Here is a 27,950-nt window from a genome sequence, read left to right as displayed (position 1 = left end):
CACCACCCCAACAAAAAACAACTCAAAAACTCAGGAATAACACCTTTATTAATGTATTCAGCCATGACATTACTGTAAGGTAATTAGTATATGTACAGCACTTTGGCTCGACCACAAATCGTTTTTAAAATGTGCTATATAAATAGAACTTGATTTGATTTGATGACACTAATACTGTACTGTTTTAAAATGTCATTGACATGTCAGCTCATTAGCTGAATCTATCAAAGTACAGACACAAAATACTGAAATAAAAACTGCAAATCCTTAAATAAATGAAAACACTATGAACACTACATCTTGTTAAAGCTGTGTTGAAAGACAATTTTCATTTGGATTATTCTTAAGGAATTGCTTTGACTTCTTTTAAGGCACTATTAAAAGTCTTTCAAATAGCAGTATGAGAGGATACATACATTGATATGTAAAAACACTATAATCTTATAGGAAACATAATTCACAAACTAGTTTTCAAAGGCCACAGGTCAGTGCTTTTGGTTATGATTGAATTCCATTAACTTGTATATCACACATACAATAATTAGTGCATAATGTAGAAAACATTGATGAATGAAAGGCCTTTTTTCATTAAAACAAGCATATTTATGTTTAAATGTTGCATCTAAAGTACACAGACGTCTGTCATCACCTTGAATAACTCATGAACACAACAAAATCTTGAAGTCTAGTCGTGTGGTTTGCTCGGCTTCATTGCCACTGCTCCCTCTGCCCTCTCAGTGATCTGTGGAGCAAAAGGTCCCACCAGCCAGTTGAGTGGTGTGTTGTTCAGTAGATACTCCATGACACCATCCAGGGACTGTTTAACCTGGGAACAAGGACATACTAGTATCACTTTCAACAATATTACTAAACGATAATCTGATCAGAAACTCTACCTAAAAAGTAAGCTTAGCTTGTTGGTAGCAGGAAATACTGAGGTTTAATGTGCACACTAAATACAATATACTGTAAGCTTGACTGTCCTATGTTCAGTAATGCATATTAATCAGCAGACACCCCTGAGATTGGATGTTTGGTTATGTAAAGTATGCAGCAGTTTTCTGTTTAATTCTTGTTCAATAAGACTGTGGGTATTATTCCAGCACCAATTTAAAAGGTAATGGAAAGACCAACTGCGTGAAGTAATGGCAATGAAAAAAGGCAATAAAACTTCAAGCAAAAAACTATATTTAGCTTAGCTGATGAAGCAAAACTAAACACTGCGGTAAAGACAATGTGGAGCAATTAGTACTTGGTTCAGGTTTTGACGGCTCTGCTCCAGGAGGAGGGGTGTGATGGTGCTGGTGTTCCCCAGAGAGGCGTGCAGTTCTTCAGCAGATCGCCGTGCGCTGGTCAGCTGGTCCTGGACCGCACCTGGCAGACCCTGAGCACTCGACACCACGCTGGAGCACGCTGACTTCAGCTGGTCGCTCAGACCCTGCACCATGGAGAGGACCCGCCATTCCAGCTGCTGTGAACGGAAAGGTAACAAAAATGTTTGATCACAATAAAATTAGATTTTTGATTTATTTTATTTTATGGGAAGTCAACCGGAGTTTATTGTAAATGTTTTACTTTAAGTTGAACTAAACAGCATCTCTGTGAGTGCTTTTAGTGTGTCAGACACCCTCACCTAACCTCAGGCGGATTCAGAAAAATGAAAGCCCAGGATTTGCCACAAGAAGCCTTCCTTAGGCCAGGGTAGTTTCCCCATCTTATCCCAATTCAGCTGACACAATGTGATATATTCAGGCTCCATCCTACCTTAAAGAGCTCATAGTACCCACCCACTAGGGTATTGCGTTCCCAGAATGCAGGGTTATTAGTGGTCCCTAGAATCTTCATCAGTACAATGAGAGCCAGAGCCTTCAGCTATCAGGCTCCTCTTCTGTGGAACCAGTTCTCTGTTTGTTGATGAACATCCTCTCGTCATTTAAGAGTGGGGTTAAGACTTTACTTTTTAATAAAGCTTAAAGTTATGGCTGGCTCAGGCTTGCCTTCAACATAATCCTGGGTCTTACATTTCATTTGATTGTACTTCATTTTAAATGTATTTATTTAATTTATATTTTACATTCACATTACAATGTTGTCAATTGGATAGTCTATGTTGTGATTTTTATTATGTATTTATATTTTAATGTGAATCTTTGGGGGCATTACAATACAATATCAGCCTCTAAAATAAAAGTCGGACTTCCAAGACTCTTGCTCTGTTCTTATCACTGTTATGCTATAAGCTTTCTTTCATTTGTTAAAGTGGTACTCCAAGTCACTTTGGACTATACATGCTGCATACAGTATGTGCGGCATACACACTCTAAATGCAATCAAATGCAAACATAATCCTGATAGAAACCATTAAGACAACTCCCAAAGCTTTAGCCCTGACCTCAGCCTCATCTCTGGTCCCATCTAGCTCGGACTCGGTCAGTCCAGCTCCAGCCTGCTTCTGCTTCCACTCGGTCCAGCGCTGCAGCAGCTGCTCGGAGGCTCCTCCTATCTGGTTACTGGCGGTACCCAGACCTGTGCGAGCAGTCTCTAGCAGGTCCAGAGTACTGGTAATCTGAGCCACTGTAGAATAGGTGGCATCCCTGGCATGTCGTGCCCGGCCCAGGGAGTGCTGCAGGGCTCGCTCCTGGACTTTGGCTGAGAGTTTCCCCAAGCGGACAAAGTAGCTGGGGGGGGTGGTTGACGCGGTCACCTCACTGCTGGCAGGTTCAGCCACAGCAGCTGAAAAGGAAAGTATAAATCTCATATTCTCAAATGTGCCAATAAATGTTTAATACATAAATTAAGCATTACATATGTAGATGGGAGCACAAAGGTCTAATTATAGTTATATATGTTTTTACATGGCTTTGTTGAATACTCCATTCTGATTGTTCAATTAGAGCATTTTCCGGTCTATTATTCCATTATAGCAGACTGCTGCTATGAATAACAGACCAATGCTATGGATGGAGTACTAATCTCTGAAAACAGGGCAGCAATACTATCCTTTTTATTGAAAATAACTAATATCATGTCTCAAACTATTCATTTATTAAATAAGTAGCCCTGTAATAAGTGGGATAACTCTTGATCATCCTTTGTCCTATATATTTAACTGCCAAATGAAGAAGTACACTAAAGAAACTCACATGTACATTCTGTATAGGCGGTGGTGGTGATGGTTTGAGTGATGGATGGAGCAGTGCTTATTGGTGTATCTGTTACAAGTTGGACTACTTGACTCTGTAAGAGTTAAAACCCATCTGCTCACGAGGACAAACATACTTGAAAGCTACCTCAGCTCCCCCAACCATCAGTCCGTGGAAGCTAAGGGAAATGCAAAGTCTGCCGGTGCCTCTGTTTAAAGCCACAGTGACCACTGAACAAATCCAAAATCCCCTGAGTACTGCCATCATAGGTACTTAGCTGCTCCCACTGATAACAGTAGCAATTGCATAATTTGTATATCCATCATTCATCAGAGAAGAGGATGGCCTCTTGAGTATTCCTGCAATATTGGAGTATGGCAGTGTCCGGATACAAGCGGATACAAGCGGCCGAGATGGGTTTTCTCCGCAGGGTGGCTGGTGTCTCCCTTAGGGATAAGGTGAGAAGTTCGGTCATCAGGGAGGGACTCGGAGTTGAGCCGCTCCTCCTTCGCGTCGAAAGGAGCCAGTTGAGGTTGTTCGGGCACCTAGTTAGGATGCCACCTGGGCGCCTCCCTAGGGAGGTGTTCCAGGCACGTCCAGCTGGGAAGAGACCAAGGGGTAGACCTAGGACCAGGTGGAGGGATTATATCTCTTCGCTGGCCTGGGAGCGCCTTGGGATCCCCCAGTCAGAGCTGGTTGATGTCGCCAGGGAAAAGAAAGTTTGGGGCTCTCTGCTGGAACTGCTACCCCCGCGACCCGACCACGGATAAGCGGGAGAAGATGGATGGATGGCAGTGTCAGGGTTGAGTGAGGCAAGCAGGACCCAAATGCAGATGAACAGAAAAAATACCTTTATTTCAAGGCTACTGGAACAAACTTCGACAAAACAGTACTCTCACCCCGTGAACAACGTCCAAATACGACAAGGAACTCACAAAGACTAACAGAAAACACATAACCTAAATACACCCAGGACTAATCAAACAAACAAGAGACAGGTGAGGAGGGAGGAGAAAACACAGGGGCACCAGGTGAACACAATCAGACAACTAGACACACCAGGGAAACTAACGACAGGAGGAAAAACACAGGGAAAAGGACCAGACAATATACCAAGAGGAAAACATGACAGGGAGAACAGCAAAACACCCAAAACAAGACATACAAAACGTGACATAACACAATAATCGTAACAGGCAGGTTGTCATGATAACATGACATCACCGTAGCAGGTGTCAAAGCAGTGAGTGTTGGAAATTGAGGGTGCTTTATGGGCCAAGTTAACAGAGGGCAATTTCACTGGAATTCCTGCTTCCCTCTCTATGAATAGCCCAAACCATTTATGTGTTGAAATCAAATTACGGTGGTATATTTTAACACTTTAATCACGACCACCCACATCCTGCCACATCACCATGTCTTGCCTTTACAGTGATGATTCATTTGGTGTTAGATCTATAGCTCAGTGAAGCAAGGACACAGAGTTGGCTACTGACTCTCACAGTAAATGACAAATATTGCAAATGCCATCGTTCATGCATACTAATTATGGAATAAATTAAGCTAAAGTACACTGCAGTAATGCCTGACATAAAGCTTATTGTTCTTTAACTTTACATATCTAAATGTTTCTCTAGTAGAGACATTTAGATATGTAGATATGATCTCATATGCCAATGTGTAACTATATACAATTGTTTTGACTATTTATTCTTTGTTTGCAAGTGAAAATGTATGTATGTAGTGGCAATTTAAGGAAAGAAGGAATGTAATCACTTTTGTTTTCATGAAATACATTAAAAGGCTAATTTTTGGATCCAAATGTTGATAAAAGCCCGGACCCTACAATTATTTAAATGTGATTGATTGACAGAAAGACAACTAAAAACTGTGATTTGTTAACATTAAAGTTTGTTTCCATCAAAGCATTATTGATGAAGCCCTGGGATGCATATCTTTATAGAAATTAAATCCTTACCGACTGTGTCTTGAAGCACTAAACCTTTCTATCGTTTTATTCACAATCGTCTGTGATAAAGAAAACTTGACAATTGTTGTCTATCTCAAAATCGATCTCCTCTGGCTGGAAGAGAACTCTCTGCTCCATAGCTTCTCTTAATAACTGGACTTAAACTCCAACTGTACATTTTACATTTATATTCAATTTAATATTGAATAATCCATTTCTGGCACAATAATATCCTGCATTATATTTGTTACTGTAAAGTTGAATTTCAACATGTATATTTTCCACGTATATATATATATATTTATTTAAACTTTTTAATGCTATTTTATCTCTATTTCAGAAATATTTTGGACTGTTTATTTCTTGTGTCTTAAATTTGTCTTATGTACATTGCCTTGTTTTTTATGCTGCTGCAACGCAAACATTTCCCAAATTGGGATCAATAAAGAACCTATCTATCTATCTATCTATCTATCTATCTATCCATCCATCTATCTATTCAACCATCCATCTATCTATCCATCTATCTATGATTAATTAATTCCAACTCTAGCCTGGTTTCAGCTTCATTTGATCCAACAATCAAAACACACCTGTCTATACCTCAACATTAACCATATGTGTTTAACACCTCCCCTGGTTATGCACTTATTACTGTATGCGTTCCACATTCAGAAGAGCTACTGACCCAGCTCGGTCTCAGTGAGGGGGAGGTTCTGCTCGACCCAGTCCTCGGAGCGGCTCAGTGCCAGGCCCATCCCAGAGCTGACCATCTGGCCCATCCTGGTGCCCATGGCGGTCATGAGCCCTCCGCTGATGGCTGCCCAGGTCATCTCCACCCCGCCCATCGCAGCCCCCAGCACGGCGTCTTTGGCCCCCGCCACCGACTGGTACACCAGACCTACTGTGTCCGACACCACCTGAGGAAGGAAGAGCCAATGATGAGTCATGCTTGGAGAGAAATGGAGGTTCTATCGTGTTTTATTCTAATAGCTCTTATATGAAATTCAGGGAGCAGTTAATGGAGGAGCGTTTTATTCAATTTTTACCATGGCTATATACTGTATTTCAAGGAAAATAGTCAGTGGCTTAACCCATGGCTTTGTTATTTGTTAATAAAGTGTAACAGTATTTGTGCACCTATTGTGAAGTGTAAAATGTGTTGCTATGGTTACCTGAAGTGTTATTCAACATGTGAATTTATCACACATGTTATAAAATGGGCTGTTATTCTGTGAAACGACTTACTATGATAGAGGTTAAGGTTATAATTAATGAATCCAAATGCAGAATGTAGAGAGGTTTGTTGACAGACCTTGTCTGCTGGCTGGTGAAGAATAGGCAGCTTCTCCTCCATCTTATCCAGTCCTTTCAGGGCATATTCGTTCACCGTGGCAACTGGAATAACAGAAATGTACTAAATGTTGTCAACTAGAAACAAATCCTTGGCTAACCCGATCAGTCGGAAGCAATACCCAGAAACAGAAACAGGAAATATGTATCACAGGGGAAATTAGGTTTTGTAAAAGTTGCTCCATTTTAGAATGGTATAAAAGAAATAAGAAACAAATAGAATAACAACATTCATATAAGAAAAAAATCAGTTAAAGGTGGGGTAGGTAAGTTTGAGAAACCGGCTCGAGATACACTTTTTGTTATATTCCATGGAATGCTCTTAACATCCCGATAGCAAAGAATATCTGAAGTGCTTTGACAAAAAATCCATAAAAACATTTCATCTGTGGAAGCCGTAGTACTGTAAAAAGCACGACCAATCATCTGAGCCGGCCTGGCTAAAATAACTGGATGGCCTACCTGCCTGTCAGCCTTCCATCTGTGCACAAACTTATCTCGTGCCCTCATTGGTCATGTGCGCGTTCGTGTGTGTTGGAGGAGGGGCTCTGTAAGGAAGTGGCAGATTTCTTCCGGTTGTGTATTTTCAAATTCTAGCGCACTGGAGCTGGTTTCTCCAAAATTACCTACACCACCTTTAAAGTATGGATGTGCAGTAAAATAAATAAATAAAATAAAATAAAGATATGTATATAGACTTAAAAAGGTTAAAGTAAGAATGTGAAATAAAAAGATACAAAACATATAAAAATGTGTACATTGTACTGCAATATACAACATCAATAGTACAATATATAAAGCGGTGCATTAGTATGAATGAGATATGAATGCTGAATTGCAAAGTTGTGGAAATTAAAATAACAACACCGATAAACAATCCTACATTTCTTTTCATAGTAGAAAACATTTATTTTCTTTTTTTTTTTTTTAATTCAGATTTTTTTTTAAAAATAGTTTAGCCCAATTGGACCTGACATTGGTTTCACACCTTTAATGTGCAACAGGCTTGCAATCCTCTTTCATAGTACGCCAACATTGCGACTATGTTACATCATATTTTGCAGAGAGACAAGAACTCACTCTGTGGTTCTATAATGTCCAGGAGGGGCTTGGAGCCAGTGGTGGCCACGGCCCCCAGGGTCCGGACCCCGCTCTCCGCTGCATCCATCACTCCCTTCAGCAAGGGCACGCTTTCTTTGGTGCTACTGTAGGCGCTGGACACCGCCCCGCACGCCGAGCTGACCAGAGGCAAATGGCTCACTCGGGAAACAATATTCTAGGTCAAAAAGAAACATTATTGAAGAGGCATACAAAAAAAGTTAAATACAACCCTGTCTGATTCCCCATAGTGGCTTATCGAGCGTCAAATTAGTTCATAATATGCCTGGGTTTTATAATATGTCTCATTTCGGGTCACAGTGCTCCTCACCTGCTGGTCTCCATTATCGGGTTCTGCTGCTGCAGCTCCACTCTCATTAGTCTTCCCGCTGTCTGCCATTGTGAAAGCTGGATTCAATCTCTGACATAAAATATAAAGAGTCACACACAGAGATTCACCTCACACTGCCCGGTATGCATGATAAAATACATCTCTGATATTTCTCTGTTCAAGAGGCTGATACACTTTCTTGAGAAGAATCGGTAATACTTTTGGAAATGGAATGGGTGTCCTGTCAGACGGTTTAAGGATACATGGGCTGAAAGGCAACTCAAGCATGTTCAATTCATTTGTCAACACTATGATGCAATGAGGATGAAACTGCACCTAAAAAAGAATATGCTGCAGCCGAGCAAAGCCATTAACACTTCAAACTCTACACTATGTCAAAGTTTAAAGTCAAAATATGGATTACGATATATTTTGATTTTTTTGTATTGTTTATTTCCATACTTTGTGTACGGATATATATTTTGCTTTTCTTTTAAATAATATCATCTCGAAATAATTTAATGAAAGTGTTAAGATCTGAAGCTGATAAAACTTTTGAATTTGCTCATGAAAAGAAGGATACATGAGGCCAATGATTGGTATATCCAAGTGTCATGTATGGGATAGTTATACATGTAAACACACATATATTTTTAATATCTACATCTAGTGACATCACTGAGGTTTATGACTCGCTGTTCCACGAGTATCTTTGCATCATAGTCACAAAATATATTCCTTCCTTCAATTGTTCTTAAGAAATTCAGCTTTTTAGTATGTGCACATAGTAAAAAACAATATTGGTTTCTCTGGGTGATTGAAACAAGATAAAAGGAGTATAGACAGAAATGTTGGCGCTGATACAGGTATTTGTCACATTTATGGCTTAGAGTCAAGAGAAAACTCATGAATAACTATGAACCAGCAGGGAACTAATGCTGGAGATTGATTGTTCGCAAGCTCACTTGAAGGCATGCAGGCAAATGGATCTCAATATCATTTACATCAAGGGAATGTTTTAAGGGAAATATTGAATGTTTTACAGTAAAATGTCGCTTCAAATCAAAAACCAAGCCATTACTCAAGTGAAAAATAGCTTTAAGTGAAAACTACCGTATTACTTTAAGACAATGAGTTATTGCCTTGAATAAAAACGATATATTCCACTTGATTGGGTCACAGAAAAGGGTAACAAAATCAATTGCTCATTCAGTGTCTTTTCTTCTTCATGTAAGGAGGAGAAATGAATAGCATAATCTCAGTTTCGCGCAGGACAGGTGAAGTGAGCGAATGTCTCCATAGGCTACACTGTGTGCAACGCAAGATTTCAATGTACAATATTTACATTATAGTTTATTCTGCCAAATGAGTCCAGAACACAAACAAAGTGTTTATCTCATGTTATAAGTAACACAGTAAGTCAATGTATTGATTCATTTAAGCGTATAATCATTGTTTCCCTTCCTTGCAACTATTTCCATGATACATTATTTTTTTTCAAGAACATTGCCAATCACTCTCTGGTTCCTGCTTCTCCACCATGAGGATTTTCAGGTTTTTAAAAAATTCTAATAATACTGTTTACTGGATACATTTTGTAATGCTGCCAGAAAAAAAGCAACTTGAAGACATCACCTTGGGTTCTGAGAACTTAATGACAGTAAAAACAAATTGATTTCTCATAATATTCTGACATGTTATAAACCTTATCAGGAAAACTGCAGATGAATCAACAACAATAACATGACAAAGCGATGCAAATGAGAAAAAGAGGCATGAAAGCTGGTGCTCCCAACATGTGGACGGCATCTGTTTGAAATCTACCAGATGGCATGCAGGGAGACATAAGTGGAGTCCACCTGTAGTTTCTGAAACACTAATTGTTTACAATGGTTACCCTGATGTTAAGGGCAGAGGAATCAATCAAAGAAGGACATGACCTCTGTGATCGTACTGCTGGGAAAACAGGCAGCAAAGACGTGAGAAGTGCAGCCGACCAGCTGTACAGGAAGTTACATCTCAGGTCTACACGTCCACATGACGGACCAGACTCAACTCATATCCATACAACTACACAGAAGACAAACAGCTCCAACCATGGGTGACATTTATAAGTCTGGCTGATAAAATCTCCCCAGACTCTGTGTTTGCAAATTGCATTTTGTTGCAACAGCTTGGTTGAGCAACATGTTTTTTTTCTCAAACGCAGTTGGAGACATCTTCACTGATTTTATTACAAAGCAAAGTCTGTCACTTTGTTCCCTGCTATCAATTGTGAGATGAACCCGAGATAATTTTTAGAGACACGGTATTGTGAGGAAGGCAGTTATGTAATAAAAACTAGAGTTACTTTAGACTTTCGGAAATAATCATTGTCTGCCTGACAAGTGATTGCAGCAAAGCTTTCATAAACAAGCCTTTTCCTATTGCGTTAGGACTGTTGGTAACATCCTCACACTGTTGAGACACATCATCTCCTTTCAGAGAAGGGCTGCTGCAATCCCTTTGGACATGACAGATTATTATGTGACCTTTGATATTAATGGACAAGCTGGTATATCTCCAGGAAATGTTGAGACACTTGCCATACTGGAGAGAGCTGAAAAACAAAGAGGGATCAGTAAAAGTCAGTGGGTTAAAGAGGAAATCAGCCGTCCTTGATCCAAAGGACTACAGCTGTCGTTGATCTGACAGACTGAGAAAAAAAAGAAGAGGAAAGAGCTAGTTTCTCAAAAATGTAATATTGATTTTAGAATTTTCACGAGTATCATAAGATCATTATATTTCCCAAAAGATTGCTGGAATTGTGTCGACCCAGATCAGTCAAATAAATATAAATCATTTAGTCAGCTAGCACCCAGCCACGAAGTTAAGACCTTCCAAGAGGTCATAACATCAAAACAGGTTCAAGAAGCGAGATACAAGTATTTATTATTCTTGTGAAATATTGGAAAATCTTATATCTTCAGCTCCAAAGAAAACCATCAAATAAGTCATATTGAGTGCATATATTTTGTGTATGAGAAGATCATATCCAAACACTTCAAATGTCTCAAGTGGTCATTGTCTTAGCAAGCACAACATTATTTTTAAGACATACACCTTAAAGATAATGCTCTGTCTTGGCATTAAATGGCAAATGTTCATTTCTCGAGGAAACATAAACACAGCACTCTCACGTGACACAACTGTTTCAATCCTGCTGATTTCCAACTCCTTCTGGCTGCCTTTGAACACAACACCGTTTCGTCCTAATGCTACAAATCAGCTGTCATTTCGTCCAGTTAGGTTGATGAACTTTACCCCAGATGTGAAACTATGACTTGTTGCAGCAAACAACAGCCCTATTGTGATCGGTTTATCCTTATTTATCACAATTTCGGGTCAAATGCAACCCTCCTCGACGCGGAGCAAAGTAAGTATGGAGGTTGCTTCCCTTAATGTGAAAGTGAGGTTAAGTTACGAGTTAGCTTAACATACGTGTTTATAAAGTTGATTACAAAAGAAAACAGAGCTATTAAAACTGACCTCACTGGTTGTTGCTCCTCTGTCCTGGTTTGACCTGCAGGATAATGTTGGTCAATGCACCGGTGGTCCAGCCCACAACCAGGCCCTGTTCCTCCTTCTGTTCTCCGGAATGCAGCGCAGGAAGGCGGAGAGGGGGATTGTCTTAAAACACTTTAAACCAATTAAATCACAGCACGGAAGTTACACACACAGCTGGCATATCTGGTAGAATAGATGTGAATACACTGACATAAAAAGCTACATTTATGCACAATTAACAAGCCAGAAGTTGCAACTTTAATGTCTTTACTTTCTCTTTAACTCAGCTAACTTTTGTTGCCTTACTTATGGTGGAATATAACTAAGTGCATTTACTCAAGTACTGTACTTTTTAGTATAGTGTTGGGGAAACGTATACTTTACTTGAGTATTTCCATGCTATGCTACTTTATACTTCCACTAATTTCAAAGGGAAATATCGTAATTTATTTAGTTACTATGTACTTTTTACATAAATACAACAAGACTACTATTAATATACTCAGCAGTACACAAAGTATCCTACATTTGACCACAATGTCAACGTAGAGCATTATAAACTCTAATATGCATTTTCTAATAATAAAAACAGAATAATAACACTTTGAGATTATGCACAATAAGTATTTTACTTTTGATTATTGAGTACACTAAGCTGATAGGACTTATATACTTTTACTTAAGTAAGATTTCTACTTTAATACTTGTTATACTTATTCAATATTTATTTGTAATTAAGTATTCTTAAAGTGTGGTATTATTACTTTTACTTAAGGATCTGGGTACTTTTTCCACCTCTGCTTAATGGCCCCTATTTCCCAAGATATACTCTTATTGTTTAATGTCTGTTCTCTTGCAAATTCAATCCTTGTGTGATAAGTGATACGTTGAAATACATTTATTGTTTGCACTACTTCTTCCATCACTGGTTTTGGAAACTTAATGATGTGGCATGCATGGTGCCACGGTGTTTCAAGTCCACATCTATTATACAGGTTAACAATTAATTAAGACAATAAATCTCTGCACAAGGTCCACTTATTGACCATTTTTAGGGGCTTTCAGCCACACCTTGTAAACATCTATTGGATTAGTATCAGTTATTAGGGAGATGTTTATGCTGTTATCTCCTGTGATAACAGGCGGTTGTATATGGATGATACTCATAAGTTGACCTTTTGATCAGTTTTCTTTCATACTTGTTTTGAAGTTCAGTACCTTCAAGCTTTACTTTTCCTTTTGTGTCTTAAGGTAAGGTTAAAGCTTGAACCTTTTCTATTTAGCCTACCAGCAGCAATCCGCTAATACGTGTTTAACATTGGACTTTAATGCAGTTGAAAGCAGCTATAAGGATTTTTGTTGTAACCATACAACTATAACTGCTCCTGTGAATCATCCTTAACTTGTGCCTAAAAAGTTAATGGATAATTGAAATCATAATAAGAATTATGTCTTTATGTTTTATGTGCATATCAAACACGACATATTTATTTATTATACCTATTAATCAAATGTATTATATGAGTTATATGAAATGATCATGGTTATTATTGAATATTTGTCATTCTTTCTTTTTCACTCTTCAGGCAATTGTGATCCCCATCCACAAATGAAAGCCATAAGATGCAACAAAAAAGAAAGCTCCAGAAGAAACCCAGTAAGTGGACTTTGAGTTAAGAACGTTTGTTAAATCTCCAACTGATTATAAACTGTGTTGATAGTTATGTTACTGTTTATACAGTAGTCATGGAAGCTCTTTATGAAAGGTTGTTGACACATGAATTAAGTGTCCTTATATTTGATTACTCCTACGTAATATTGTGTTAAACGCTTTCATTATGTGCAAAGAAATCAACGATTAGTACTTATCACTATTGATTCACTTGTGAAGTGCATTATACTGTGTATAAAGCCAGATGGCTGGGATCCAGGCTGCCATGTTATCTGCAATTGACTTAGTAAACCCTGAGAGGGCAGTCTTTACCCATAGAGTCAACTTGGACCTGATGTCTGTAGCCTCACCCACTGAGCTAGACTCACACATCTACATCCTTAAGATGTTTTCACTGCAGATACACTAAAACTCCACAGCAGAGATGATATATTGTATTACATATTCAAGAATACATTTTTAAAAATCTTCAGAAAACATGAGGCCTGGGTTTTAAAGGAGTGCAGACTGCATTAATCGACATAGTCTAAGATCTTATTTTCACATAGGCTTTCTTCTTCACGTGGCATTTATACATTATATAAACATACTGTGTATTTTATTATTGTAACACAGATACTTCCCCTGGTGGATACTGTGTATCATCACGACTCAAACTCCATTATCTCTCCCTTTTTTATTTAGAACAGATTTTCATTATTCAAGTCATTACAGTTTCCATTATGTGTCCCTTTGTGTTTTCCTAAATGCCTGTACCAATTTCAAGAGAAAGGTAACAGATTACTTTGAATGTTGCTATCTGAAATTCATTGAATACCTGTTGTAGCTTTGTTTTTGCCATGTTTAAAATCCAGGCTGGTTTATGTCTTGCAACACCAGACTGAGGTCGTGAGACTAAATGGGTCAGAGTGGGAGAAAATAGCATAATGTGGGAAACATGGGTGTGTTGTCTTGACCACAGCTGTGTGGCTCCTTTCCCTCATATTGTTTGATTTGTCTATGAATGACCAAGCAATTCAACCGCTGTATTTTACGCCTTTAACTAAAACACACACAAAAATCCATGCATACCAGTGCCAACACATTCTCCTGTAAAAGAGTTCGCAACATCTTCCCCGAAGGCTCTCATCTGTTCCCGCTTAACTCTACTTCACTGGATCAGTTGATTGAGGCCAAAATTGTTCTGGATATTGAGTAATTGAAGATTAGTAGATAACAGGAAAATATTCCATCCCTTAGAGTAAAGTGATCACTCCACTCTCCCCCTCTTTGTCTGCTTACCCTGCCTGAAGACGTCTTTCACGATAACTGCAATACATTGGCAATTTAACCTGATTTTCATGGATGTGAAAGCAGAACCCACCAATCTTATTTATATGGATTCATTTTTTAAGATATTGTGTGCCTTTTTCACAGTAAATAGAGTTGTCATCCTTTAGATTATTTGGTCGTTATAGAAAAGAAAGACACAGAGTGCGGTACACATAGCAACACATAGCATCAATAGACCATTTAAAGTGAGCAAATGCATTACCTTAGGGTTGACAACATGCAATGCAGTATCCCACACAGATGTATATACTTCCATTACAGTTGATCAAATTAGAATTGATCAAATTACCAAAAATAAAACCAACACCTAATTAAAAACCACAACAAACGTTAAGTGGATCAATATAACAATTTTTAAGATGTTAAAATCCCATGGGCACTATTCATCTTTGAGTTGTTTTTCATTGAAGAATAATTGTTTTAATAAGATATCCATCATCATCAAAAGGCCCTTTAGAAAGCGAAGAGGCCTGTGCTAAGCTATGAAAGGAGCAGAATAATTGCTCTGTAATAATCCATTTGGTTTGTTTCATGTTTAATATCACACCACCAGTCTCGGTGTACTGTGGAGACATCACAAGCATTTATTTGGCTCCACGTTCCTTTTCCCTCCTGTTTCACCTTCTGCTCTTCATTATCAGCGGCCGTAGAAATTAGCTTCAATCCATTATTAGCTGACCCGATCTGCTTGGTTTCATCTGCGCTACACCATTGATAGGAATCTTATTTCCAACATCCTGCAACAAATTTCCGGAGGCTTGCAACATAAGGTATCAGTAACATACAACACAGCTACAAATCATCTGCAGGTTGGAACTTGATATGGACCTCTGCCCTTACTATATTCTGCTCAATAACATATTAATAAGGCATAACCAATGCTCGGGAAATGCTCTGGAAATGCACCGGTTGTATAAGAGATCTACTCCATCATGTTGAAATAATAAAGAGACAGCAGGTTGACCTCGAGTCAAATACTGGTATGCACATTATTCATTTTTAGCATTCTTTCCAATAGGATGCATTTATGAGAATATCATGATCTGAAGCTGCCTTGAGGCTCGTTTGAAGAAACAGTTCAAAGACACCGACATCTTGGGATATGTTACTTGTTTTGCTGAAGAGTTATGTGAGAGGATTGATAGCACTGTCACATGGGTACAGACAGTAAATATGTTACTGCAGTTGATCGCAGCTAGCTCAGTTTAGCTTAGCATAAAGACTAGAAACAGAGTTGCTGAAGAGTTAGCATTAGATAATTGATAACATTCTCACATATGAACAGTACATATGTAGCTGGAGCTAATTGCAGCTAGCTTAGTTTAGCAAAAAGACTTGAAATGGGGAAACAGCTAGCCTGGCTCTTTGTCAAACTGTAAAAAAAATCCACTCATCGGAGCTTCTAAAGCATCCTTAAAAACACAAATATGTCGTTTACTGTTATATGCAACCCAGTCTCACGGCATTTCGTGTTCACCAACACGATTTTTAATCTATTGATTCGTGTTCACCAACACGATTTACCCCTTTTTTTCGTGTTGCACAGCACGATTTTAAAAGCAATGTATTTCTACTGCCTGCAGCACGTCTTTTTCTCCGGTCGGGTCGAGGAAGACCGGAAGCTGTGTGGTTCATAAAAACATGTTCTATACTCAATATCAAGCCACAGTTATTGCTTTTATTTGAAATCGTATAATTTCGGACTTTTGTTGCCGTCTGTGAGGAAAATAAATGGGGCTCAGAGCCTCAGAATACGGAAATCTGTATTTTTAAATATTTTTTTCCTTCTAATTCGATATTCTTTTCAAAATAACACACTGTTATTTACTCACCAATAACACACAATTATCCTTGCTTTTATTTATTGGTTTAATTCCATAATCTCGGGCTTTTTTGGCGTCCGTCAGGAACTGAATTTCAAAATAAAAATAACCGGAAACAGACGTAGGCCTATAAGGGACATTTCGAGCATCATTGCGATTGTCAACATTTCTGAGTTTAGGATGGCCGAAGACACTACACTACCCATAATCCCCAGCTATCGTTTAGGACTACAGTCCCCGTAAGGTTACGCAGAGCGTCAAACAGCTGTGTGAAATGGAACGAAACCACGCCAGACTATCCAAAACTGGAATCGAACGCCCCCCCAGAACTACACATGCTGCTGGCTATTGTGTTTCGCAAAATGTTCTATGGGACGTCTCTACTGAACGTTTTCGTTTTCCCCACAATTAGAAGTTGCCAGTATTAAACACATTGGTGTTATCAAATGTAAAACATATAATTAATAAATGGGTGAAAATCGCTTGTGTCCATAATGCGCAGGATTAATACCCACATGACAGCTCATTGTTACTTTGTAATTCTACTCCACTACAATTCAGAGGTTAACCTGGTATTTTTACTCTACTGCATTTATTTGAGTTACTTTGCAGATTCTGATTAATTATGTGAAATATAAACAACCCTTAAATCAGACTTTAGTTACACCTGAGTAAAATTCAGGTAAGGTGATTGTCAAGTGCCAACAATCAGGAGAGATATTTGATAGTTGGTGCTTGAGAAGACTATGTATTTTTTTCTTATTTAAAAGAAGACCTTAATCTGTTATTTAATGTTTAAATAAAGGTTAATTCGTTTTTCTGTTTTGCACCTCCTCCTATTAATATCTTTGTACATTCTGCACTAAACTGTTTTATTGTAGAGATCACTTATAGTATCTTCTTGATTTTTTATATTCTATATGTATACTTTCCCCCTATGAAAGTATGTACTCTTAATATTTTTTTAATCAAATAAAACACAATAATTCAATAACGTGCTTTAACCACTAGGCGGTGCACACAAGGTACACACAGCCATAATAACTTTGTATTATTAGTGTAGGACACTTTTGTTTTCGTACAACATCTGAAAATGTGTAGTTTTATGCATGCTTTCACATAATTTTACAGCATATTGCTATACTATTTCAGACTCAGTATTTACATTCTTACATTCAAAGAAAATCAGTAATATCTTTAAAAACTACAGTCCTTTTATATCAGCTGTGCACCGTTATGGTGTAAATATAACCTATCTGTGAATTAGATCAAATGTAAAAGTCAGCCGAATTAGTGTTGATACTGCAAGGAGACGTATTGTGTGAAGAGAAATTGAAGATGTTGTTTAATTGTTGAATATATTTATGATCCACGTCAAGTATTCCGTTTCGGCGGCATTTTCTCAGTTTTTCCAAAGGTCTTCTCATCAGGGCTCTATAAATAAAGAACTACGGCAGATCTGTAATATACAATGCAGCCGAACCGTGTATTACAATGCCGTTATGTGATGACTTTCAAAGAGAAAAGCAAGAGCGCTCGGAATTAAGTATTATTCTTTTTAAATGTTTTCCGGATTTCATATCATATAAACACCAAATCCCAGCATGCATTGCGGCTAAAACATCCAATAAACGAGCTTAAAACCATAGCTGAGGATCTTGGGTAATCGCTCGAAATGCCTACGTCTGTTTCCGGTTATTTTTATTTTGAAATTCAGTTCCTGACGGACGCCAAAAAAGCCCGAGATTATGGAATTAAACCAATAAATAAAAGCAAGGATAATTGTGTGTTATTGGTGAGTAAATAACAGTGTGTTATTTTGAAAAGAATAACAAATTAGAAGGAAAAAAAGATTTCAAAAATACAGATTTCAGTATCCTGAGGCTCTGAGCCCCATTTATTTTCCTCACAGACGGCAACAAAAGTCCGAAATTATACGATTTCAAATAAAAGCAATAACTCTGGCTTGATATTGAGTAAGAACATGTTTTTATGAACCACACAGCTTCCGGTCTTCCTCGACCCGACCGGAGAAAAAGACGTGCTGCAGGCAGTATAAATACATTGCTTTTAAAATCGTGCTGTGCAACACGAACAAAAGGGGCAAATCGTGTTGGTGAACACGAATCAATAGATTAAAAATCGTGTTGGTGAACACGAAATGCCGTGAGACTGGGTTGTTATATGGACATGTGCCAGACTATCACTTGACCGTTAGCAGTTGCCAGCCAACCAGTGGAGACTCAGGAAGTTGCTGGTCATGCCTAGGAAATAATCTGGCACATATAGGACCCTGAAAAACATTTATTAGTTGTACACTTTTTCTACTGGTATAACATGTTGATTAGTGATCTTTATAGGTGCTGGTTGGTAGATTGTATTACCTTGCGAGCTGTTTACCACAGTTTGAAGTGTTTATGGTAGGTTAAGCTAACTGCTGGCACAGCTAAATGAGAATATAGAAGAGTGATATTTATGTTCTCATAAAACCCTAGACAAGGAAGCCTACATACAGCAGGCCTGAATCAAGTAATGATTCTATTTTTTGCCTTTACTCGATGGTCGCTCAGGATCAAAGAAAGACAGGAAAGGGGAAGAGAGCGGGGTCGACATGCGGGTCAGTGGCTCCAAATGGTTTGCAACGGGGTCACCGCAAGGTCATATTCATCATTGGTATAGTATTTTCCTCAATAAATATCTATTGTTTTCCTTGAGTCCGCTAATTTTGTACACAACCTTGCATTTAAAGTCTTATAGTTTAACTGGCCAACCTCAAAAGCAAAACACCCAAGCTTCACTAATTGTGTGCATAAGTATGACAATTGAACATTACCAGAAACGATGGAATCCCAAAATGAAAGCTCATAAAAGTCATTAACTTAATGCAGTAAACTTTCTGCTAGAATAACGATCTTTAATCTTTCCAGTTTTAAGTGCTCTTCGAGGGAAACTTAACCAGCTACGGATGGTTTATGACTGTTTTGCTTTCGGCTTAAAGGATATTGGAAAAATGATTTGTGGGGAACCTCTAGCAGACCTTTTAAAAACGCATAATCTAAAAGATATGTGGCCACTGTCAGCGCACATGGGAAATGCCAGGTCACTGCATGCAACATACAAAATGAAAAGTAACAAATAACAGAGCTGAGTGTCTCGCCATGGCCAACAGGTAGTGTCAGCTTTCCTTCAACAGAGAATCATTTTTCTCACTGATTTTTATGACTAAATTCCATCTATTTTTTAATACCCTTTTTCTATTTCTCTTACCTCACCCCAGAGCCCTGACAACCGATCACTGCCACAGTGGCGGTGGAGATGAAACATGGAAAGAGCCGACTGGCCCTGAAATATTTATGATTCTTTAGTGTTTTGATTGTATGAGTTTTGACAGCGAAGGCACATTACTGTGACCCTATCCCCAAACAAAAGGCCTGATGCGTAGCTATCTGTTGTGACTTGGAGGGGTGAGTCAAAGTGCATGCTGTTTCACCGTACATTGAGTCTCCAAGCGTTGCCGGTTTTCTCCTCTCGGTGTATAAAATATATCTAAGTATTTTCAAGACTTGATTCTCTTTCTTGTGCTATTTGATCCTTTTCCACTATTTTCTCCAATATGATCTCTTCAGAGCAAAGTGTGCTGGCCTTCTCTCCTCTATCTGCCTTCTCTCCTCACTCCATCTCCCATCCCATTTCCTCTACCCTGTCATCTCTGCACCACATTCATAATGACAGATTGACGACTGCCTCTGCAGTGCCGCTCAGTTATAATAAAGTCCACTAGATTGGTCCAAACTAATTAATAACAAGCTGGTTAGGTCTATAAATTATTACATATTTTAGTTATAAAATGTTATAAGCGATCAGACATTTAAAGGTCCCCTATTATACTGTTTTTCATCAATATATTATAGGTCTCAGATATATACAAAACATGTCTCTGAAGTGTTTGGCTCCAAACACCAAACAGATCATTGCAGCATCCCATAATCCCCTCTGTTTCAGCCCTGTTTCAAAAGTGCTGATTCTCTGTCTGTTACTTTAGATGAAAATAAGGAGCCCCTCCCCACGCCCTCTGAGAGATATCTGGTTAAAAAGAACACAGGAGCTCTAGGAGGAGATCCAGGTGATAAGGTGGGGGGGGGGGGGGGTTACCTTGGTTGGTGATTGGCTAATGGTTACACAAGCCAAAAAATCGTTATGACATCATAAAGTGGCCAAAATCTGATCAGCTCATTTTCAGACAGGTTTTTATATAAATGGATCAGGACAAAAAGTGAGAGAATATTTTTTCCTGAAACTTTCAGAATCTCTTTACACAGAGGGGACACATGTTGATGTAGAAGAGACATGAAAAAGTGGATTAATAGATTAACTTTTAATGTATTTAAAAATAATTATTAACATGTCATCTTTTGACTGAGTGCATTTCCACAGACTAACAAGTAACGTTAAAAAATAACAGTGACATTTGGAATAAGTTAGATAAACACAAGTAAATATAACTGATTTGACTTGTTTCACAGAGGAGATAAACACAAATCCATTCTTTCTGGTAGCCAATGTTCTCTCCTTTAAATCCAAACAAAGCTTTGTGATCCAAACAGTTTTATTTTACTGTTTAATATCACGCTGAGAGAAAGGATAATCCAACATCGAGCTCACTGCATTGTTCTGTATGAATACTGGAGCAGATCCAACAGTCCGGACTGTCAACATCAAAGTAATTTTCTCTTTCCGTTTGATACAGATTCTCCCTGTAAATACTGCGCTGGCATTGTTAGTGGTGATTGTATTTCTGCAGGTTTTTGTGAACTTTTTCAAACACTGCCTATTCCTAGTCGTAATCAACATTCCAAATTAAAGCTTTAAAATTGACAGTAAAAAACTCTAATGATCTGTAAAATGTTTAACATTTGCATTCGATTAAAACTTTATACCTTTTGTCCTTGCATTGATAGCAGTGGTGGACTATAAACATACATTTAATTTACAGATGTACTTCCATTTTATGTTTATCAATACATTTTACTACACAAATACATTCAAGCTGCAAATCTTGCACTTTGTATACTACTTTTTACACATATTTAAAGCTTTAGGTACTAGTCACCTTAGAGATGAATTAATGCAAACTATAAAATCAATTTATAAATGATGATATATTAGTAAGTCACCATGGAAATATAGAATTGGCCGAATCAATACAGCTATAATTATATCATTAGATCTTTTAAAATGTGCGGTTCTTTATGTCTACTTTTCTTTTGGTACTCTAAGTATAATCTGCTTCTAATATTTTACTTTTCCCTCTGTGAAATGGAGGACTTTTACTTGTAAGAAAGTATTTTAATGCAGTGGTATTGTATACTTTTACTTTTTCCACAACTGGTTAAAAGACACTTGACTGTGTTCCATATAAGTCATTTCAAATTGATTTATTCACTGCATCAAATATTTTATAGGTTTTTTTTAATATAAGTGAATCTGTCATAGTCTTAAATCTATATATCTGAAACCACTTATTTAATGGCTGAGCTCCATTGGCTAAGTTGAGTCGTCAGTGGCTGCTGAGCCTGCAAAGTGTCTGTCTCTGGTCACATGAATCCTGCATGCAGTGAGTCTTTGTTCACAGTTTGGTGAACCATGTGATCTCTCTGGTGGGATTGAAAATGGTCATAGCGGCGACTGAGGCATCTTTATTTTGAAGTCATATTTCTGCTCAAGTGGAACTTTGCAGACAAAAGCTCCTGCTGTGAAGCGTTCATCTAACTTTGTCATCCGCTTAACTGTCCTTAATACTAAGACACAGACACACTCCTCTCCTGCTTTCTTTCTGAGCTGCAGGCGACTGTGCTGCTAATTTTTCCACATGTCGTAAAAAGACTAAAAAGCCCATTATCTATAAATGATTGACGCTTTTAGTTTTCCAATGGCAGCTTTTTTTTAATATCAATCTCAGGTCTTCTGCTGCCTGCCTGCTCTGACACAGAGTGGAATGAAAGGAAACGGTTGAACAAAAACAACATTTTTTTTATTTATTTACTGTCAGCACACTTTGACAGCCGATGGCATGGCATAAGGTCTTTTGTTGAACAAGGCTCAAAGTTTCTGTGTCCTGAATCATTTATATGCAAAGTAGCTGGCGACAGAATAATAAAGCTAATCTGGGGATTTAAAATAAACCTGGAGAGCTGTTTAATATTATAATAGAGTACTGTCAGCAGCTCTAGTCATTGTGAAAGTGCTCGCTCCCTATCCTGGGACATATTCAGAGACGTCAGCAATACAACCAAGCAACAACATACACTTCTTGTTTTTTGCCACCTGTCGAACGTGAGGCCAATATTCACACTTTTAGCTCTGTTTTTGGTCTACCCTCCTGGGACCCAGCCCATTGAAAATGTCCACTGTAGTGGACATTTTGTTAACATCCCTGATGTACTGTACAGAGGACATCCTGGTCTTTCCAGTGATATGTCATTGGTTAAAATTGCATGCTGGGAAGTTCCTCTTTCTTTTCATCCAAAATGGCTGGCATACGAAAAACAAAATTGTATAGAAGCAGGAGGAGAAGTCAAATATTGTTGAATAATTGTAATTTTTACCATGAAAATCATATATGTTCTTGTTTATTAACATGTGAGGAACAATATAATTAGTTCTGAAAGCAATTAAATAATTAAAGTTTTCAAATAACAGCCCTTTTATAAATGTCCATCCTAGTGGACGTCAGGACTATCTTCATGGACTTTATGACTCAATATTGTTGCAGGAGACGGAACTGAAGCAGACATTTTCTGTACCAGATAGTTCAGGGAGATTCAGATTTGGAGCTCTCAGATGATGAGAGAGATGAGGCTTTCACACCTGGGATAGAAGAGGGTCAAGAAGAAGGGGGGGAAAGATGCAGGAGGCTCCATGAGCGCACAGATACAGACAGAGAGACAGATAGGGACGAGCTGGAAAGACATGGCCCTCTGTGGGCCAAGAGTAGCATGTATGTCTTATTGTTGTTTTTATTTTAAGTGGAGCCATGAAAAATGAGAATTGCCTCAGGAATGCAAGCTTTGTTTCTATGAGCATGGTCAAATGGAGACAACATCCATACAACTAGTCAAGATGACCCTACAGCCCGTGCCGACTGGAGTCAATGAGGTACTTTCCCCAGTACATTGACTACAAAGTCTTTGAAGATCTGGAAAGATTCACCAAAAAACAAACTAGTTTTGTATTGACCAAATAAACAGCAATGTTCAGATCAATTACTTATTCATGTTTTAAATAAAGGTGAATGTATTATTGTATTAATATCACTCTATAACCATAATACGTTACATAGTCCATCTGTTAATTTTGGCTGTCTTTTCAAACTAATATGGTCCCGACGTCCACTACAGTGGACATACTGTAACATTTTTAAATAAAATAAAATAAAAAAAGTCTAAATTGCAAGATGTTTTTTAACCCTAAATAAGTAGGAAATCACAAAAAAAAGGAAATTGGAAGACACTTGTTTTCCTCGGTCCCAGGAATATACCACCCTGATGGAAATATTTGTCCATGTAATTGCAAGATTTTAAAGCTATGCTACTCTACGCTAGTTGCTATCTGTGTCTTTGTGCTATTTGTTGCTTTTTTAAAACATTTATTTTACATGTATCAGGTTGAGGTGGAGCTTTAAAAAAATATATTATTAGGTTATATTCAAAATATGAATTCTATTTTCTATTCATAATAATAATACATGATTGTATAGCGCTTTTCTAGACACTCAAAGACGCTTTGACAGAGAATACAAAACAACAGCAAAAAATAATTCAAAAAGAGATAAACAAATCAGAAAATAGGGGGGGAGGTCTGTGGTTGAATGCAGTGTTGGACAGGTGGGTTTTGAGTGATGTTTTGAATGCGGTGAGGGAGGAAATATCTCTTATGTATTAACTAGTTACAGTCTTTAAACAAATAGTTACATATTTGTTCTTAATTGTACATTAATTGAGATGAAGGATACAGTTGCACTTGTGTCATCAAACGTAACACATTTCTTTTTTTACTGAACTGGTCTCTATCTTCCGGCGGTTTTTTATTTGCTGCGTTTTGTATTTCCAGGGTTTGGTTTATCTTGTGTTTTTACTAAACACTGCACATGTGTTGTCAAGTTGATGAAGATGTTTCTTTGTTTGCATGTGTTGTGGCAAATGTGTGTTTTTATATTTGTTTATGAAGCTGCCGTGTGTTTTTTTTTAGCGTTTTTGCAAAAATCACACAGTTTCAGCACAGTGCCTGGTTAACAATGCTGGTTATTTTTCGGGAGGAGTTTAAGTGCAGTGGAGCAGCAGGGACAAAGCTATACAAATGGTCAGTTCTCTCTCTCTCTCTTTCAGACACAACACAAACACACACCCTCAAAACTCATATTTTCTATAAATCCAATTGAAAATAATGGACACATTTCAGAGTGCATATTGATTTGCTCTCTTGCACAAAGCACTTACAACTTTCTTGTCCTTAGTGGCTGCATGTTGTGAAAAGACAGAACGTCTTGGTTAGATTCTTAGACACTCACAGCCAAGTAGGTTTGTATGTGAGAGCAAAAGAGCGACAGAAACAAAGTGTGTACGGACAACTTACCGTTCGTTACTCCACTGTTAGTGAAACCACTCTCCTCTAAAGCCTGCCTGTACAAAGACTTTCAGCGAGTCTCCTCTGGACAAAGGACATTTTCTTTTTAAGTTTTAATTGCGGATGCTACAAAGTCACAGGCAGCAGAGGATGATAACAAAAGCAGGATGAAAAATGTTAATAAGTATTACATGCTGGTGCAGGCACAATTTGGCTGTGTAAATGAAGATAAGACAGAAAACAAAACAACAAATAACAAGCAAACCAAAACAATGTCCTACAGTAATATCAATGTCAGACCAAAACAGGCCATATTATAAGCTACACAAAGGAAATGATATAACAAAAGCCATAATATACGAAAAGCCCTTCAGAGCCTTAGCATTTCATTCCAAATAAACACCCAAAATGACTTAAAAACATATCATTTGAAACGCTTTAAATAAATGATATCTTATTTAATAATGTGTTTTTTGATTCAGTCTTGAATACTATAACCTTAGGCTATTGATTTAACATATTTCTCCCACATCAGAAATGAAGTCAGTCGACTTGGCACTGCGGTTAACAGATTGTGTCAATAAGGCTGTCAGATTGCTGCCAGTAGTTTTTATTGAGATGGGTTAGAGAGGGAGCCGCACACAAGAGTCCTCAAGCCTATAGAAGTAATTATTTCAGCAAATTAATTATTCATAAATCAAATCTTAAAAGTGGCTTTGGCTCCAACCAATTTAATGGCAGGGTCTAGGTCTTAACTCTTTTAACACAGCACCAGCATTATCCATTGACACTGCATTAACTGCTTTTCAATGTGGCCATTTTGACATTAAGTCCTCTCTTCAGGCCAGTTTGACTCATGTTGAGGCTGGGATGTAGAGTGTTTAATCACAGCCAAAGTGTGATGAAGCAACAATTACATTTGGCTGGTAGCTTATTGAAATTAATAGTAATTTATTGGTTTGTGGTTTTCTGCTCAAGGCATGAAAAAATACATAGGCTGGAATCTGCTAGCAATATACAGTTTGACTCTCATTACATTACATGTAACTTGTTAGACGCTTTTATCCAGAGCGACTTAGTCAATACTGTGGGCAATCCCCACAGGAGCAATTTGGGGTGAAGTGTCTTCAATATGCTGACTGCAGTGGGGTTTGAACAAGTCTATGGTTTGAACCTGCTGTGACCCCCTGATCCGAACACCAACGCACAACCGCACCACACGCCTCTCAGGACTCATAACTTGAACAGATTGTTTTCAAAGTCGTTTAAAAATATTTATGTTGACTGACATGAAATTGGGTGAAAATTGATATATTTCTCCCCCTGCTGAATATGATTCTTGAATTTTCCCATTACTGTCACACTGACGCTGCTTTATTGTGCAGAAATACTGTAAATAAGCTCATATGTTGTCAATTAAACAAAGGGTGAACAAGTAAATCACATGGTTAGATACACGAATCTTGTTCAGGCTATAGACTAAACTTGTGTTTTATCCAAGTATATCACCGAGACTAATTTGATGCCACCTCCTTACCGGTACTTTCCCAATCACACAAGCTAACCACTTTATTATGCCGAAATGAAAGCAAGGTCACATTTATCGGGAACCAACCTATGAATCATCTGTGTGGTTTAACTTTAACGTCAGCATAACCCAGAACATTTAAAAACTGTCTGCTGTTTGCCCTTTTTGTCTTGCAATTAAGTTTGCCCGCAGGAACAGTCCTCTCTCTGATTCGAGCCTCGGGTCTGTCCTCGTGTCTAACAAGATGACGACTTTACTATCCATGAATCAACTATGAAAATATAGTCAACAGCCAATAAAGAGGTTTATTTGCTAAACTTTTATATTTTAGGAGGGTTTTTTGGTCATGCGTATACAACTCAATTAGCCATTAATCAATTCCATTCCAGTCGCTGCATAATTCTGCTTCATGTTTTGGCACTACCATGCTCCTGGAGTCTCTTGTGAATGACAGCAGGGAGCAGTGCTGGAGATGCTGTAGCTCACACAGCCGCTAGAAGACAAACGATCCTCTTACCTCCCCAAAGCGGAGCGCAGCCTAAGGAGCAGGAACTATTTTTTTTAATAAGCCGATGAATGGGAGTGTGCCCTCCGCTGGACCCTGACTCACTGTGGAAGCGGGGCGCCTTCACGAACAGAGGCTCAGTATTTTCTTTCAGAGAGACCCGGGGTGGAAAAGACGCAGCAATGACAGAGCAGCAGTCGTGCGCAGCGACAAAATAGACCAACTATTGTGGGTACGGGAGATTGATAACACAACTAGGCGAGCAACGAGCGCGGCAGATGTAATTTCCAAACGTTGCAGCTGGTTTGTTGCCAGTGGTGTGTTGGATGGGTTATTACTGCGTTCTCCTTTTCATCATCCACTGCTTCCAGCGTTTCCAGATTACTTGGGGATCTCGGACGGCTGCCTGTGAGGGAGTATCGCTGCAAAGACTAGCGGGGAATGCCATGTGTCGTTGCGCGACATAGAAGCTCTTTGTGGGCTGTTTTTTGCACCGGGGACAGGTGGTGTGTATGTGTTGAAACAAGCAGGCGGCACGGACACACAACCCCTGAGACAGTTGTCTTAGGGATGTCAGGCCGGCGAACGGGATCAGCTTTTGCCAGAGACAGGTGCGACAGGGAGGAGTAGTTTACAAAGCCCTGCACAGGATCTGGTAACGCACTAACAAGCACCCTCTCCCCTCTGATAGCTCGGATTTTTTTTGTACCCACCGGGACTCACAATCGACTCATACTGCCTTTTCTCGGTGGCACCTTTCCCCCTGAAACCTGAGGTAAGTGACCCGAGTTGTCCGGTGTGAGACTGCTGGTGATGGTGCGCTCTGGGGGCACAGTCTCAGTCGCGCATGATGCTTTGGACACATTGTATTGCTTCTAATTAAACGGATTTACTTGTGGTAATGGTCTAAGAGCCTACACCAATACAGCTGATCTGCAATCTTTCGCATCTTGGCATTACAGTACTCAATATATTTCATTGTATAATTCCTAATTTCATACTGCGTAGCTTCCAGCCACCCACTAAAC

At 38.5% G+C, this 27,950-nt stretch overlaps 2 protein-coding genes across 2 annotated transcripts in view; one reads left to right on the top strand and one right to left on the bottom strand.

Moving 5' to 3' along the window:
* Window positions 1-30: 30 nt before the first annotated feature.
* plin3 (perilipin 3) lies at window positions 31-11,557 on the bottom strand. Its single transcript, XM_034223576.1, has 8 exons — window positions 11,423-11,557; window positions 7,895-7,984; window positions 7,546-7,741; window positions 6,428-6,510; window positions 5,801-6,032; window positions 2,393-2,733; window positions 1,253-1,471; window positions 31-826 (listed from the first exon to the last, which is right to left on the bottom strand). The coding sequence occupies exons 2-8, from the start codon at window positions 7,961-7,963 to the stop codon at window positions 686-688; spliced, it is 1,281 nt and encodes a 426-aa protein (XP_034079467.1). The 5' UTR covers window positions 7,964-7,984; window positions 11,423-11,557; the 3' UTR covers window positions 31-685.
* A 15,336-nt stretch (window positions 11,558-26,893) lies between these two features.
* Window positions 26,894-27,950, top strand: part of sema6bb (sema domain, transmembrane domain (TM), and cytoplasmic domain, (semaphorin) 6Bb) — a 155,352-nt gene continuing 154,295 nt past the window's right edge. Inside the window, exon 1 of the mRNA XM_034223523.1 lies at window positions 26,894-27,697. The gene's annotated coding sequence lies outside the window, so the exon portion shown is untranslated. The remainder of the gene's footprint in view (window positions 27,698-27,950) is intronic.

This window comes from Gymnodraco acuticeps, unplaced genomic scaffold (genome assembly GCF_902827175.1).
Source record: "Gymnodraco acuticeps unplaced genomic scaffold, fGymAcu1.1, whole genome shotgun sequence".
Taxonomy (NCBI): domain Eukaryota; kingdom Metazoa; phylum Chordata; class Actinopteri; order Perciformes; family Bathydraconidae; genus Gymnodraco; species Gymnodraco acuticeps.
Note: the sequence above shows the minus strand (reverse complement) of the source record. Positions and strands in the feature narration are given on the sequence as shown.